The 12741-nt window shown below is 59.3% G+C and overlaps 1 protein-coding gene across 1 annotated transcript in view; it reads right to left on the reverse strand.

Moving 5' to 3' along the window:
- The window catches only part of SDK2 (sidekick cell adhesion molecule 2), a gene marked incomplete at both ends in the record, with an annotated part of 223168 nt that overhangs the window by 9994 nt on the left and 200433 nt on the right, over positions 1–12741 (reverse strand). The window contains 6 exons of the mRNA XM_084238690.1: positions 125–265; positions 1425–1589; positions 6155–6280; positions 7812–7973; positions 9500–9637; positions 11285–11471. Coding sequence (XP_084094816.1) covers positions 125–265; positions 1425–1589; positions 6155–6280; positions 7812–7973; positions 9500–9637; positions 11285–11471 — 919 coding nt within the window. The remainder of the gene's footprint in view (positions 1–124; positions 266–1424; positions 1590–6154; positions 6281–7811; positions 7974–9499; positions 9638–11284; positions 11472–12741) is intronic.

Here is a 12741-nt window from a genome sequence, read left to right on the forward strand (position 1 = left end):
TTGTGTGCTGGACCCTAGGCCAGTCCAGCCATCACAGCAGGAGAGATACCCCCCCCATCCTGTCCAAGCCACAGGGGAGGCAGCTCCACGGGCCCCTCAGCCAGCGAGGCTGGCGCCAGCTCACCTGAGTCTGTCTTCTTGGCATACTTCTTGCTCTGGCCTCGAATGACGAGTACAAAGACCAGAAGCAGGATGAAGATGAGGCCGACCAGGGCAATGACCACCAAGAACCACCACTCCTCGTAGAAGGGGTTGGCTTTCTGGGCTGGAACATGGACAGGGGTGTCAGGTCCAGGGAGCCCAGCCGCTCCTGCCTCTGAGCCTCCTGCTGCAGCTGGGACCCTACCTGCTGGCACCACGTATGGGTAGGTGCGGTGGTGCCCTTTGAAATAGGAAGACTCTATGACCAAGTCAGCAGGGACAGTTTCAGCTAAAGTGGGAGCTCTGATCAGTTACTGCTGGGATAAGAGTTTTGAGAAGTGTTCTGGGCTCTCTGGGAAACAGCTCTGCGATCGATCAGTGATGTCTGCCAAAGACACGGGCAGGAGGAAAGGCAGTGTGTGCTTGCTGATTTTTTGTTAATTTCTCTCCACCTACCACTTATCCTAACATGTAGGCCCACATTTGGGTTGCAAAGGTGCCTGGGGAGAGTTTCTTTCAAGTTCAACTGGGACTGAATCTTTCTGGTAGCAGTAAGTGGGGGTACTAGGGAGGGTGGACATGAGCGGGTCTTTAATCTGTCTCAAATGGGGTGCCCCTTCTTTCAAAGCCCCCAGCTAGTGGGCATCAGGCTGCTTCCTGGAGAGGGCTGGCTCATCTCTTTCTGTCTTGAAGCATTTCTTTTCTACTATTTGGTTCTGGGCAAGGGCAGAGGATGGTTTCTGAAGCTCATTTGATGAATAGAAGTTTTAGTTATATTGCTACCTTGAGGGGTGGGGCTTGGTATTAAAAGTGGTTAGCGAATAGATTTGGGGTCATGGGTTTTGGTATCTGGGGCCACTGTGAGCTCTGAGATGTGATGGGCCCAAAGAAAGAGGTGACAAGGGAGAGGAGGGGACCCTACCCACCCAGCGCTGTTCATTCTGATGCTCCAGGCCTGCTCCACAGCTTGCTGACTGTGCCTGCTTTTGGGGGCAGTTTCCCTGGAAACATGCAGCTTATGGCCTGGTACCCTCGAATCTCTTGGGTGATGGGTTCACAGACCCTCTTATCATGGGTCCAAGGGTTCATCCACAAGCTCATCGACCTTCTGCCATGAGTCCTTAGAGAAGAACCCGGCAGATCCAAGGCCCTGGTGTCTTCCAGAGCAGGAAGCTGTCTCAGGCCCGCTGCCTGGGAGACTAGGGAGGGTAATGCATGTTGGTCCCCACCCCACAGCTGCTGGTGCTCGGTGCCCTCTTCCTCTCCACCCCACCCCACAGTACCTGGCACAGACTGGGAGGGGCTGCTGGGGGCACCGAAGCCATAGTCGTTGACCGCGATGACCCGGAAGTCGTAGCTCACGCCTGGCTTTAGGATGTCCATGCTGAACGTGTAGGAGGTCACCTCCTTGGGGATGTCTTTGATGAGGACGTCCCATAGCCCCTCATCTGCAAGAGTGCAGAGAGGGCAGTGCCAGTGAGGGGAACCCCATCCAGACCCTAATTGGCTCCCTGAGGGTGGGGCCCATGTGCTGGCCCTGTCAATACTCATCTGCAGTGCCTGGCGCACAGTAGGTCCTCAGGGGGTGTGTATTTTTTTAAAGTGGATTTTGGGACCCTTTTCTTTTTATTAAAGCAACTGTAAAACATGATCAAATGTATAATATGCAGAAAATACGGTCGCCATCATTGTGATACCACCCTCCAGGAAACAGACCCCTTCTTAGCACATGGATGGACAGAACGCTGCAGAGTCCCTGTCCGTGGTACTAGAAGGTGCTGGTCAACAGGACAGAGGGGGCTGCATTATTTTGTCACATCAGTATGCCTTCCTCTACTTACCAGGCACCTGGCTTTCTGACCCGTTTCTTAGTTAACATGTGTCGGAGTGGTGGGGTACACAAAGAAGAGGGTATTTGGTTTTTAAATAACAGGTGCAAGAAGGTTGGGGTTGCCTGAGAACATTTGGTCATGCTGCTTGGATTTGAGGGGGGGCATCCTCTGTTCCCTCCATGCTCAGGGGCAGAGCTGAGGAGAAGGAGGCCCAGGGAAGGTGGGAGGGCCCCTCTGTCCAGCCCTGCTGTCCTTGGATCTCCTGAGCCTCCCTCAGGCCTGTCTCCTTTGGCCTGCAGCTCTGGGTCTGGCCCTTGTGGGACGGAATCGACTTTCACCTCACTCCAGGGCAACTGTGGATGTGCTGTCCGTGGACGTGACCCCATGTCAGCGGGGAGTTGATGGGGCCCTTGATAGAGCAAATGGGACTGCTGGCCTGTGAAAGCAGTGAGTCTTCCTGCTGGTGCCAGTGGTGGGCTGGCTTGGCCCCCAAGTGCCAAGGCACCAGGTCCTGCTCAGATGACCTCCCCATGTGAACCAGAAAGGGCATGGACGGCTGAGCTCAGCTGCCTGTGTGGCCTCCACGCTGCTGCCATCAGGGAGCTAAGGACCCTGGACAGGCTCCCATGGGGCTGCCCCTCCTTCCCCCCTGCTCCTTCTGCCTGTTTCCAAAATCCTTCTGCCAAGAGCTGGCTTTCAGGTGCAGGCTGCTCCCCAGCCTCAGCTCCGCCCGTCCCTGGGGCCATAGTCTTTGTCTCCATCATTTTTTTTTAGTTGATACCATTCATTCATTCATTCATTTCCCCACCACCATCCCTTAGACCCCCCTTTTGACCCTTTCTTCTTTCCCCTTAACCTCAGAAACTTCACTCTGCTTATTAACATCTGCTCATTTTTCTAAGTATCTTGCTTCGCTGCATCTCTGTTATACAAATGTCCAATATTTGACTTTGTCACCCTGACTTGCTTTATGACATGATTCCCTCCAAGTCCTTCCACGTTGCTGTAAATGGCAGCATCCTGTCTTTCCTTATGGCTGAAGAGGATTCCCTGGTGTGGACAGACTACATCTTCTTGGGCTAATCCTCGACCTGTGGGCACTTGGGATGTCGCCATGTCCTGGCTTTGCAGACACTTCAGAGACAAACACCCCAGAGCATGTAGGTTCCGGAGCTGATGGCTTCATGTTCTTTGGTCAGATGCCCATGGGTGGGAATGCTGGGTTGGATGGTATTTTTTTAAAAAGATTTATTTATTTATGCATACAAGAGCTGGGGTACAGGCCAGAGGTGTGGCGGGTGAGAGGATTCACCAGAGACAGAGTGGGGAACTGAACAGGCAGATCTGAAATCCACTGCTGAGGGGGGCAGTGGGCAAGTCAGGAGAGGTCTGCCGCACCATGTGGGTAGCTCCCTGGCCGGGGATTGAACTCATGCTGCAGTGGCTGCAGATAGCTTCATAAGTTGAGTCTTAACCCCTTGTGCCACCAGGGAGGCCCCTTTTTAGTTTCTTAAGGTGAATCCAGATTGCTTTCCACAATGGCTGCACACGTTCATACTTCCACCAACAGGGTATTAAGGTTCCTCTTTCTGCCATCCTCTCCAGCACTTGCTGGGGTCTTTTGAAAATGCGCCATTCTCAGAGGCTGAGATGGCATCTTTGCGCTTGGGCTGGGAGTGATGTTGACCATTTCTCCACGTGTCTGTCAGCCCTCTGGATCTCCCCCTTGGTGAACTGCGTCTAGAACCGCTATTTCCCTTACTGCTTTTTACGGATCTTCCCAAGTCTCGAGAATCCAAGAGAAGTCAACCCCCATCATCATTCCTGAACTTTGAACCAAGAGCACAGACAGGCCCCCCAGTTCAAAAGCAGCTGAGTCTGCCGTCTTCTACCCTGATGGAGGGCTCTGGGGTCCTGTGCGTTGGCCTCACCTTCCATCCTATTTACTCAGTTTTGGGTGTCTGCCTCATGCACATCACGTTCTTGTTCAGCACCCCTCTTTCTTGTCTGCTAGGCTGTGACAATCATCAAAGGCAGAGATCAGGGACAAGGTGGCTTTGTAGCCTAGGACTCAGCACAGTCACCCCAAATACTTGATGAATGCTAATTATTTGGCCTCTTCATAGTACTATGCACCCCAATTTTGTGCTGCATACCTTGAAGTATAAGTATTGGGGTGCAAATCCATCTTCCTTTCAGGGCATTGGATTAACTCATTCACCTTCAGCGGGTACACCGAGGATGATACACACAGGTGATACTTGTCCAGCACTGTGATTTCAAGGGCCTCACTTTTCATACTGGTCGCAGTGGCTGGGGGAGGAACTACTGTGCCCACATTAAAGGTGAACAAACTGAGACTCAGGGAGAGCTGGGCCCACCTACCCAAGGTCACACACCCTAAGTGGTGAAGTTGGGGCTTCACCCCAGGTTTTTTAATGGCTCCCAGCAAGGAACCCCTCTGCATGCCTGGGATGGTGCTGGGCACACATGATCAGGAGAGAACCAGGACTTGCTGGATGGACTCATCGGGGCCTCTGCTGCCACCCAGGGCCCTGGGAGTTTGAGCCGCCTTCTACCCCTCATGGAAAAGAGGGGGGCCTGGGCAACAGGGCCAGACCAGAAGCTGCTGGCATGTCACACTGTGGCTCTGGGAGTCAGCTGATGTGCGGGACGGGTTCCAGGGCTGGGAGCTCTGCAGGGTACTCCTCACCCCTCCACCTGCAGCCCCTGGCCATGCCCCCTTGAGAAAGCAGGCGTGCTCGTGCTCGGTTGAGCCTGCCCGCAGGAGGCACAAGCGATGCAGGGGGCATGCATAGGGCAAGAGTAATTTCCCCCTGAAGATGAGGGTGTTCAGCTCCGCCTGGGGTGGGGGGCAGCTCACCCCGCAAGAGGAACCTGCTCTCATGTGGCCAGAGAGTCACGGGGCTCCTTCTCCCCACAGCCTTTCCTCATCACCTTCTGTCCCTGTCACCAGCTCCCAGGCACTGTCCTGACCTTCGGGGGTGGGGGTGGTCCTGGCGTGCTCCGCCGTAGGCTCAGTCCCTGATCCCACCTGTGTGGGCCAAGTCACACCCCTGCACCTGGAGCAGCAGGTCCCACGCGGGGCCCCCGGGAACGCTGGAAGATCAACAGGGCCGTAGTCCTGAGCCAACATTCCACAGCCTGGCACCCTGGCGGCCAGCTTGGGTCGGATAAACAGGCTGGGGCCCTGCTTCCTGGCCAACTCGGCAGCCGCTGGAGCAAGGAGAGAGCCGGCCCCCCGGACCCCTCCCGGCGCACGCTGGATCTGAGCTGCTGGATGTGTCAGCGCTTCGTGACAGCAATTATTAGCACAAGGTTGGGGCGGCGATGGGGCAGTGGCGGCTCCCGGGAGCCACTGGAATGATAAACTATTTTCCACTGAGACCATCAGTGCTCAGCTCCCCAGGTCTGAGCCACCTGGCAGGGGGCGTTGCGAGGCTCCCCATTAGAGCTGCGCCTGACGCGTCTCGCTCTGCGAGGACTCGCTGTTTGCGTGGAGCGACGCGGCCTTTGTCCCCACCTTTTCCCACTTCAGTCGCTAATCACAGATCCCCGGAATTCCAAGAACAAGCCTGCAGCTCTTTGCTGACTCTGGCTCCTCTGATTAGCTCAGGAGCCTGGCAGCGGCGGCGGGTGGTGGCCGAGGGCTCCGTGGGTAAGGGGACCGGAGGAGCAGGTGTCTGGGCGGCTGAAACAGGAGTGTGGACGGCAGCCCCCCGGAGCCCTAGCAGCCGCGCATCTCCTGGCGGCTTTGGAAGTTCTTGTGATTCGATTTCAGGCTTGACAGGAGAGGTTGGTACCATTACAGGGACCGCGGAGATAAGCGCCCTGGCAGAGACAGGCCTTGAAGGGGCAACGAGGGTCTCCAGGGCAGCCGGCCTCCTCCCGGGGGCGCTGGTCGGGGGCGCGGCTCTTCCAGCTGCTTGCATGAACCCCCCTCCCCAGGTCCCTGGCCCCCACCTGGTGCTAAGTGTCCTTCTCTAGGGACCACTTGGGTGGCCGCTGACAAAGGGCCAGCCGGGTTCTTGTCCCCTGCTCCCCGACACCCCACCTCTTGCCTCCCCTGGAGGTACCTTCTGGGCTGATGACAGAGAGCGGGGCCCCAGGGCGGGGACTTGGGAAGGAGGGAGGAGTGGCCGTGGCTTTGCCGGGCGTACCTGAAGGCCGGGCCTCGATGACGTAGCGGGTGATGGGCCCTTGGCCGGGGTCTCCGCTGGACCAGTGGATGGCGATGGCGGAGCTGTACCTTACGATGATGGGCACTCCAGGTGGGCCCGGGGCACCTGCAAACGGCACCTGGTGGGCATCCGCCCGCCATCTCCTGTGCTCCAGGAGGGGTGGGCCACAGCCCAAGCCCGGCCAGAGTCCCGGGGAGCTCTGCATGTGCAGAGGCCAAGGGGCCTGTCTCGGCCAGTCAGGCCTACAGGGATCCCTACATTCTCCTCCGTCACCTGCACCCCCACACCCCACATTCCAGGGCAGGAGAGGACAAAGGGGCTGGAGCAGTCAGAGTCCCTGGAGTTTCTAGCTCCAGCCAGGACTTGCTAGGTGGTGACAGATCAACTCACGATCCCCCTCCCCCATGCCTCAGTTTCCTCATCTGTAGGGCCTTTTGAAATGACAGCTTGAAGGGAGGCGGTAGAGTGGGTGTGATGGTGGTGGAGTGGTTTGTGGGGGCTGAAGGCCTCCCACATCTCTTGTCCTGGTCTGTGATGGCGGTGTCCTTACTTCCTGCCCGAAACTCCCCCTACCCCAGCTGCCTTTGCTGTTAGGCTAGGGAAGGAGAGAGGAGGCTGGGTCTTCCCTGCTAAAAAGAGGAAAAAAGAGGCCCCTCCTGGCACTGTCTTTTCTGGGGATGCCCTGCAGCTTATGCTCTGGGCTCCAAGGACTTGTGAGCTGGCACTCACTAGGCCTGCTCCCCACTAGATGTCAGCCCTGTACCCCCAAAGCCAGGAACTCAGTCGGAGCTGCTGTGCACATGTAGGATTGGGGCAGGAGCCAGTGAGTGAGTGGGGTGGGGAGGGGTGGGGGGGCCAGAGGGAGCTGGGTGGCCCTGTGGATGCCGACCAGGAGAGAGCTGAGAATCCAGCATCAGAGTGGGGGTTCTCCAGGGCCCAGGGGAGCTGGACAGGAGGCTGGGGCCTCAGCTAACACAGCCTGGGGACCCAGAGCTTGGCCCTGCAGCCAGGTCTGACCCATGACCTTGGAGGGCTTGATGCTCCCGTCCCTCCTCCCACCCCCTTACCCAGGCATATGCTGCCGAAGCCCGGGGCTCAGGTGGATGTGCGACACAGCTGAGGGGTGTGAGGAGTGGGGGGGGGGGGCTCCCGGCACCGGGATCTCATTCAGCACAGGGGCACTTGGGGCTGAGAGTGGCTCCTCCTCTGGACCAGAGGCGTCCGATGCACCCAGCCGGCGCCTGGCCAGTGGCGCCCCTGCAGACCCCTCCTCCCTCTACCTGCTCAGTTGTTCCTCAGAGGACTCTCATCACCTCCTCTGTGCTCCTTGACACACTTCCAGCCTCGGCTTGGAACAGCCTGACCTCCAGACGGCCCTCTTCTGTCCCCACGCCACTGCTGGCCCTGCCTGACCCTGCCTGGCCTCGCCAGCTCTCTTCCTGCTTTTGTTTCTTTCCAAGGAAGCTGCTCAGGTGAGACGTGCCAAGGGTGGGGCTGGGGCAGGTGAAGGGCAGAGCAGGGGCAGCTGGGGGCAAGCTTCTGCCTGCAGCCCTGTGGGCTCTGTCCTACCCAGGCTTCTTTGGGGGTGTGAGGGCTGTGATGGAGGGTGGCTCCCGCGTCCACCCTGGTGCCCTACCTTCTCCGGGGCCCGTGGTGACGTTGGCTTCGATCTCCGGCCCATAGGTGAAGGTCTTGGCCCTGATGCGGAACCTGTAGGTCATGCCCTCTGCCAGGTCCTTGACCTTCAGCCACAGTGGGCTGCTCCCTTTCACGTCCACCGTCACAATCTTACTGACTCCTGTAGGGGGAGAAGAGGTGGGGGCGTAGTGGTGGAGGCTGTGCCCCTTGATCAGGCTGGGGTGCCACCTCAGCCATCCATCAAGGCCCCCCCAGCAGCTCCTTGGACACAACCTGCAGGCCCTTCTCAGGAAAGGCTGCGGAGTCAAAAGCCATCAGCGTGCGTGGCCTTGGCTACAGGAGCCGGGTCCTTCAGCACCTGCAGGCTGACACCCCCACCTATGGGACGGGACTCTGCCCCCACAGAGCCCGTGTCCTGGGCCATGGCACAGGCAGCACGTCTGGAAAGACACTGCATGCCCAGCTGGAGGGGACAGGACACCCCATGGCCCCCAGCCTGGGATGACCAGCTCCCCAGCTTCCCCTCCTCCCCCAGAACCCACACAATGGAGACCAGAGGGGTGTCCTGGCTTTTATTAAAGTTGAGGTAACTGGTTTGCAGCACTTCGAGACTCTTGCTGTGCAGGTCGCCCTGGACCATGACGGCCACCCCACGTCCTCCAGGGGTCAGGCCCGCCCAGCCCCTCTAGCCTCTCTCCTCCCTGCCTGTGGGGGACCTGGCCCCGGCACTTGACCGAGTCTCCCGGGGCTGGGCGTCGCCTCTGCCCTCAGGGTTCTAGCATGTTCTAGTGCACAGCACAGCTCTGCAGAACGAGCGAGCTGCTGGCAACAGGTTGTGGCGGCAGACTGAGAGCCATTGTTCTCTCGCTGGCCCAGAACGGCCACCACCGCAGTTCCCAGGCCCCGTCCTTGAACGGGTGCCCTTGTCGGGGAAGGATGAGAACATGGGGTGACCCCAGAGGGGCCTCTGGCCACTAGCACCCCAGCTAGTGGGCCTGCCACACCCCAGCCTCTCGGGGCTCTGGACCTGAGGCTTCCCTAAGCGATTTCTGGGCCTCCACTAGCTGGGGGGCTGGCAGGTGTCTGGGGTCAGCGGTCAGGGTTAACAGGCAGCCTGGTGGCAGGAGTGGGGCCCAGGGCAGCAGGACCTGCAGGCAGGGGTGGGGCAAAGGCTCTGGAGACAGTTGCAGTGATGAACTGAGCCTGCTCGGGGCAGGAGGGAGAAACTCTGCAGCGTAGGGTTTTTGATCTGAGGTTCAGAGGGCAACAGGGGGGCAGTGACCCCCTAAACTTTCTAACGAGAGTCTTTCTCTTTGCATCTTTCTAATGAGAGCCTCCAAGACTTATTAGATACTCAAAGGGCTTCTTGGCCCCACTGAAGTCGAAGAAGGACCAGCTCCTGTAAGGCTGAGCCCCTCAGGCTTGGGGGCTCCCTCTCTTTATAGATCCGCAGAGGCCTGTCCATCTTGCCAGGCTCCATCTTGCTCTATCTCTGCTCTGCCTCTCTCCCCACTGCCATCAGTGGATGGGAAGAGCTTAGTTAAAATTCCTCTGTCTGGGAGGGAGGTGACCCGGTCTGGCTTATCTTTGCCCCCAACTTGCTGTTGTTTTACCTTAGAAATGCTCCTTCCTTGGTGTGGGCCTCAGTTTCCCCATTGATAAGCTGTGATGGGGACCCCCGCTCACCGTCCACGGGGGTGCAGGGCTCGTACACCAGCCGGTAGCCCTCCAGGATGCCGTTGGGGAACTGTGGGGCCTCCCAGGACACGTTCACGGAGGTTGTGGTCAGCTCGCTGAACTTGACGGCGCCAGGGGCACTGGGCGCTGCGGGGAGACAGCAAAGGGCTTTGGGGTCCTCCTTTCGTGGACTTTCAAAGCCCTGGAAGCAGCAGGGGCATTTGGGTCTGGGGTCCAGGGAGAACAGAGGCAGGAGGGGTCAGCAGGGGTCAGTGGGCACAGCCCTTCTACCATAATGCTCCCTAAAGCTGGAGCATTAGGCTTCATCCAGTCAGTGCCGTGAGCCCCATGTTGGGTCCCTGGGGTCCTGTGTGGCCCTCGATGTCTTGTGGGGCTCGGCCCCTCTGGCAGAGAGGGCAGGGTGTCTGGACGTCCAAGCCTCGGCTGGGCACTGAACAAGAATATACCAGAGCTGCCACAGGGCCTTGCTCCCTCCCTGGCCCGGGGTGTGTGGCCACCAGACGTCCCTATTGGGAGTAACCGGAGGCCAGAAGGATAGAACTCTCTGGAAGAGATGCTTTTTGACCCCAGAGCCCTGGAAACATGGTGGGGGCAGGGTCTGAGGGAGGACAAGAGGACGGGGAGGAAGCATCCACTGGACAGCAGCCCCAGCTGGGGGGGCTGGCCAGGGGCAGCCATTGTCCGACCGCCCCCACGGAGCTGGGGCTAATCAGACCGGCTTCCGCTGATGCAGGCAGCGCCAGCCAGCGTCTTTGAAGGAAGGAGGCAAGCTCAGGGGGCCTTTCCTGTCTCCCCTGGGCTCAAAGGACGTGGGATAGAACACTTTGTCCCGCAGCCACAGGGACGGAAGCCTCGAGGCTCCTGGGGGGTGCGTATCCGGCTGGTGACACTGAGAGAGAGTGGTTGGGAGGCGGGTTGGGGGGAGCAAGTGGACCCTCCGGAGCCACAGGAGGACCAGGCTTTCCCTGGAGCCAGACTTGTCCCCTCAGGGGACAATACTAGGAACTGACTCTTGAGGCCTTGCTCTTTATAGAGAAGAGGTAGTTTACATATGGGAAGCCCCGGGTTGGCAAAGGTGCTGAGGGGCCGGGACTAAGCTTGTGTTCAAATCCAGGAGGAGAGAAGATGGGGGGGGGAGCTTGGTGCAGCAGCAACAGGACAAGCTCAGACACCCAGGGCTCGGGCCTCTGCTACCTCATGACCCCGGCCCCCTGGCTTTCTCTCTGATCCTCTAATCCCCTCCAGCCTCCGGGCCTTTGCACCTGCTCTGCCCTCGGCCGGAACAGCCCTCCTCCAGGACTCCCCACGCCGCCTCTTCTCGGATGTTGCCTCTGCCAGAAAAGTACCCAAGGCCACCTGTTCCTGCCCCACCTCCACCCCAGATCGCCCACTGGACCTGGGGGGTTGATTCATTAGCTATTTGCTTCTGATCTGTCTCTCAGTAGGGCGGCCCGGATGCCTTGCTCACGGCTGTACTGCCAGTGCCCAGCTCAGGGCGGGACCCCACTGTGGGATGAACAGAGCTGGAGACCGAGGCTGACAGGTGGGAAAGGCTGGTGGAGCGCGGATGGCCGGGCTGCCCGGGGCCAGAGCTGGGGTCCCTCTCCAGGCTCCAGGAAGATAGCACCTCTCCCTGGCCACTCACATGTCAGCCCCCCTGTGGGCTGTGCTCTCCCACTCTGGGGGGTGCCCTGCGGCCTCTCAGCAGGTGGGGTGGGGCAGCTGCCTCCCCCCAGAGCCCAGAGGTCCCCACCGCTCCGGCCCTCCCCCCACCTGCTTGCTGGGTCTGACCCCGGGTGGGGGTGCTTCGAGGCCCGTCCCCCGCGGCGTTGAAGGCGGCCACGCTGACCATGTAGGCCGTGTAGCCAGTCAGGTTCTTGAGCTTCACCCCGTTCTCCGCCAGGAAAAGCGTCTTCAAGCGCTCCGTGAGGTTCCGCCGCTCCGCTTCCCAGAAGTAGATCTGCAGGCACAGAGGAAGGCGGCGTGGAGGGAGAGACCCCTTCGCTCCTGCCCGCCTCCGCCCTGCACAGCTGGGGTGTAAGTGGAGGCCACCCAGGGGACAGGAGCTGCTGCCGAAGCCCTTCCAGAACCTTCCTTTACTAACACCCCAGTCTCTGCATGTCTGTGGGGCTTTGCCCCTGCACACCAGCCTTTGGAATACGGGTCCTGGGGGAACAAGCCAATTCTGTTCTGCAGGATCCTGAGACGGGGGCCAGGTGCAGTGTAGAGTGTGTACCCCCACTAAGAGGGGGTGCAAACACCAGTGCCTCGGCACACCTGGGAGCTGGTTAGGGTGCAGGCTGCCAGGGCCCTCCCCAGCTCTACTGCACCAGCATCTGCAGGGTAACCCGGTCCGGCGAGTCACACACCCAGCAGTTTGCAAAGCCCGCTGCATGGAAGCCCGGGCTGGGCAGGCTGGGCCTGGAGACTCCCCGAGCCACAGTCCTGCTGTCCCTGTGGTGACACAGAGAGGCCTAGGCACCCGCTTCCGCCAACGTGAGCAGCGAAGGACTAAAGATCCCAGACACTGCACAGCCACAGGTGTAGGGCTGCAGCAGAGCGGCCGTCTCACAGCGCTTCCCATGACTTCGTCTTTAGAGGCGGGGGACCCTTCCATGTTTGGGGTCCTCTGCAGGTTTTACAACTTTGCACTGAGGCGCCAGGGCCACCCGCCCAACCCAGGGCATCAGAGGGCATTTGGCGCCACCTGCTGGCGAAGGGGGTGTGTGCACGCTGCTGCTTTCGGGGTTTCTGGGGTTGCCAGGAGGGAGCGCATAAAAGTAAGAGCTAATAGAAGTGTCCCCCCTGGCAGGCGTGCGTGGCAGCTAGGACACTCTGTTACCCTGAAATCTTGGCTTTTCTCTAGCCCCTCCTTTTTAGAAAATAATCTTTTCATGGGTAGATGAGAGCTGGGGTGACTCATTCACTCATGGCCCTTCAGTTCCTGCTGACTTTGGGGCACAGGGGAGAAGTCGGGGTGAATGCTAAAAGCCAGGTCTTGTCAGCACACAAATGGAGTCTGGTGAGTGCATACGAATGCAGGGAGCAGTCACTGAGTGATTCTGGGGTCTGGGTGTTCAGGGGCTGCGGAGAGGAGATGGAACAGCAAAGGGACTGGGGGAACAGCCACGAGGGCAGCCCAGAGGAGAAGGCATCTAGGAGGAGAGAGACCCCGTGTCACACGCTGTGGCTCCGCCAGGCAGGATGAGGGCTGTGTTGGCCAAGGGGGT

The sequence above is a fragment of the Talpa europaea genome (genome assembly GCF_964194135.1).
Source record: "Talpa europaea genome assembly, chromosome: 7".
Classification (NCBI taxonomy): domain Eukaryota; kingdom Metazoa; phylum Chordata; class Mammalia; order Eulipotyphla; family Talpidae; genus Talpa; species Talpa europaea.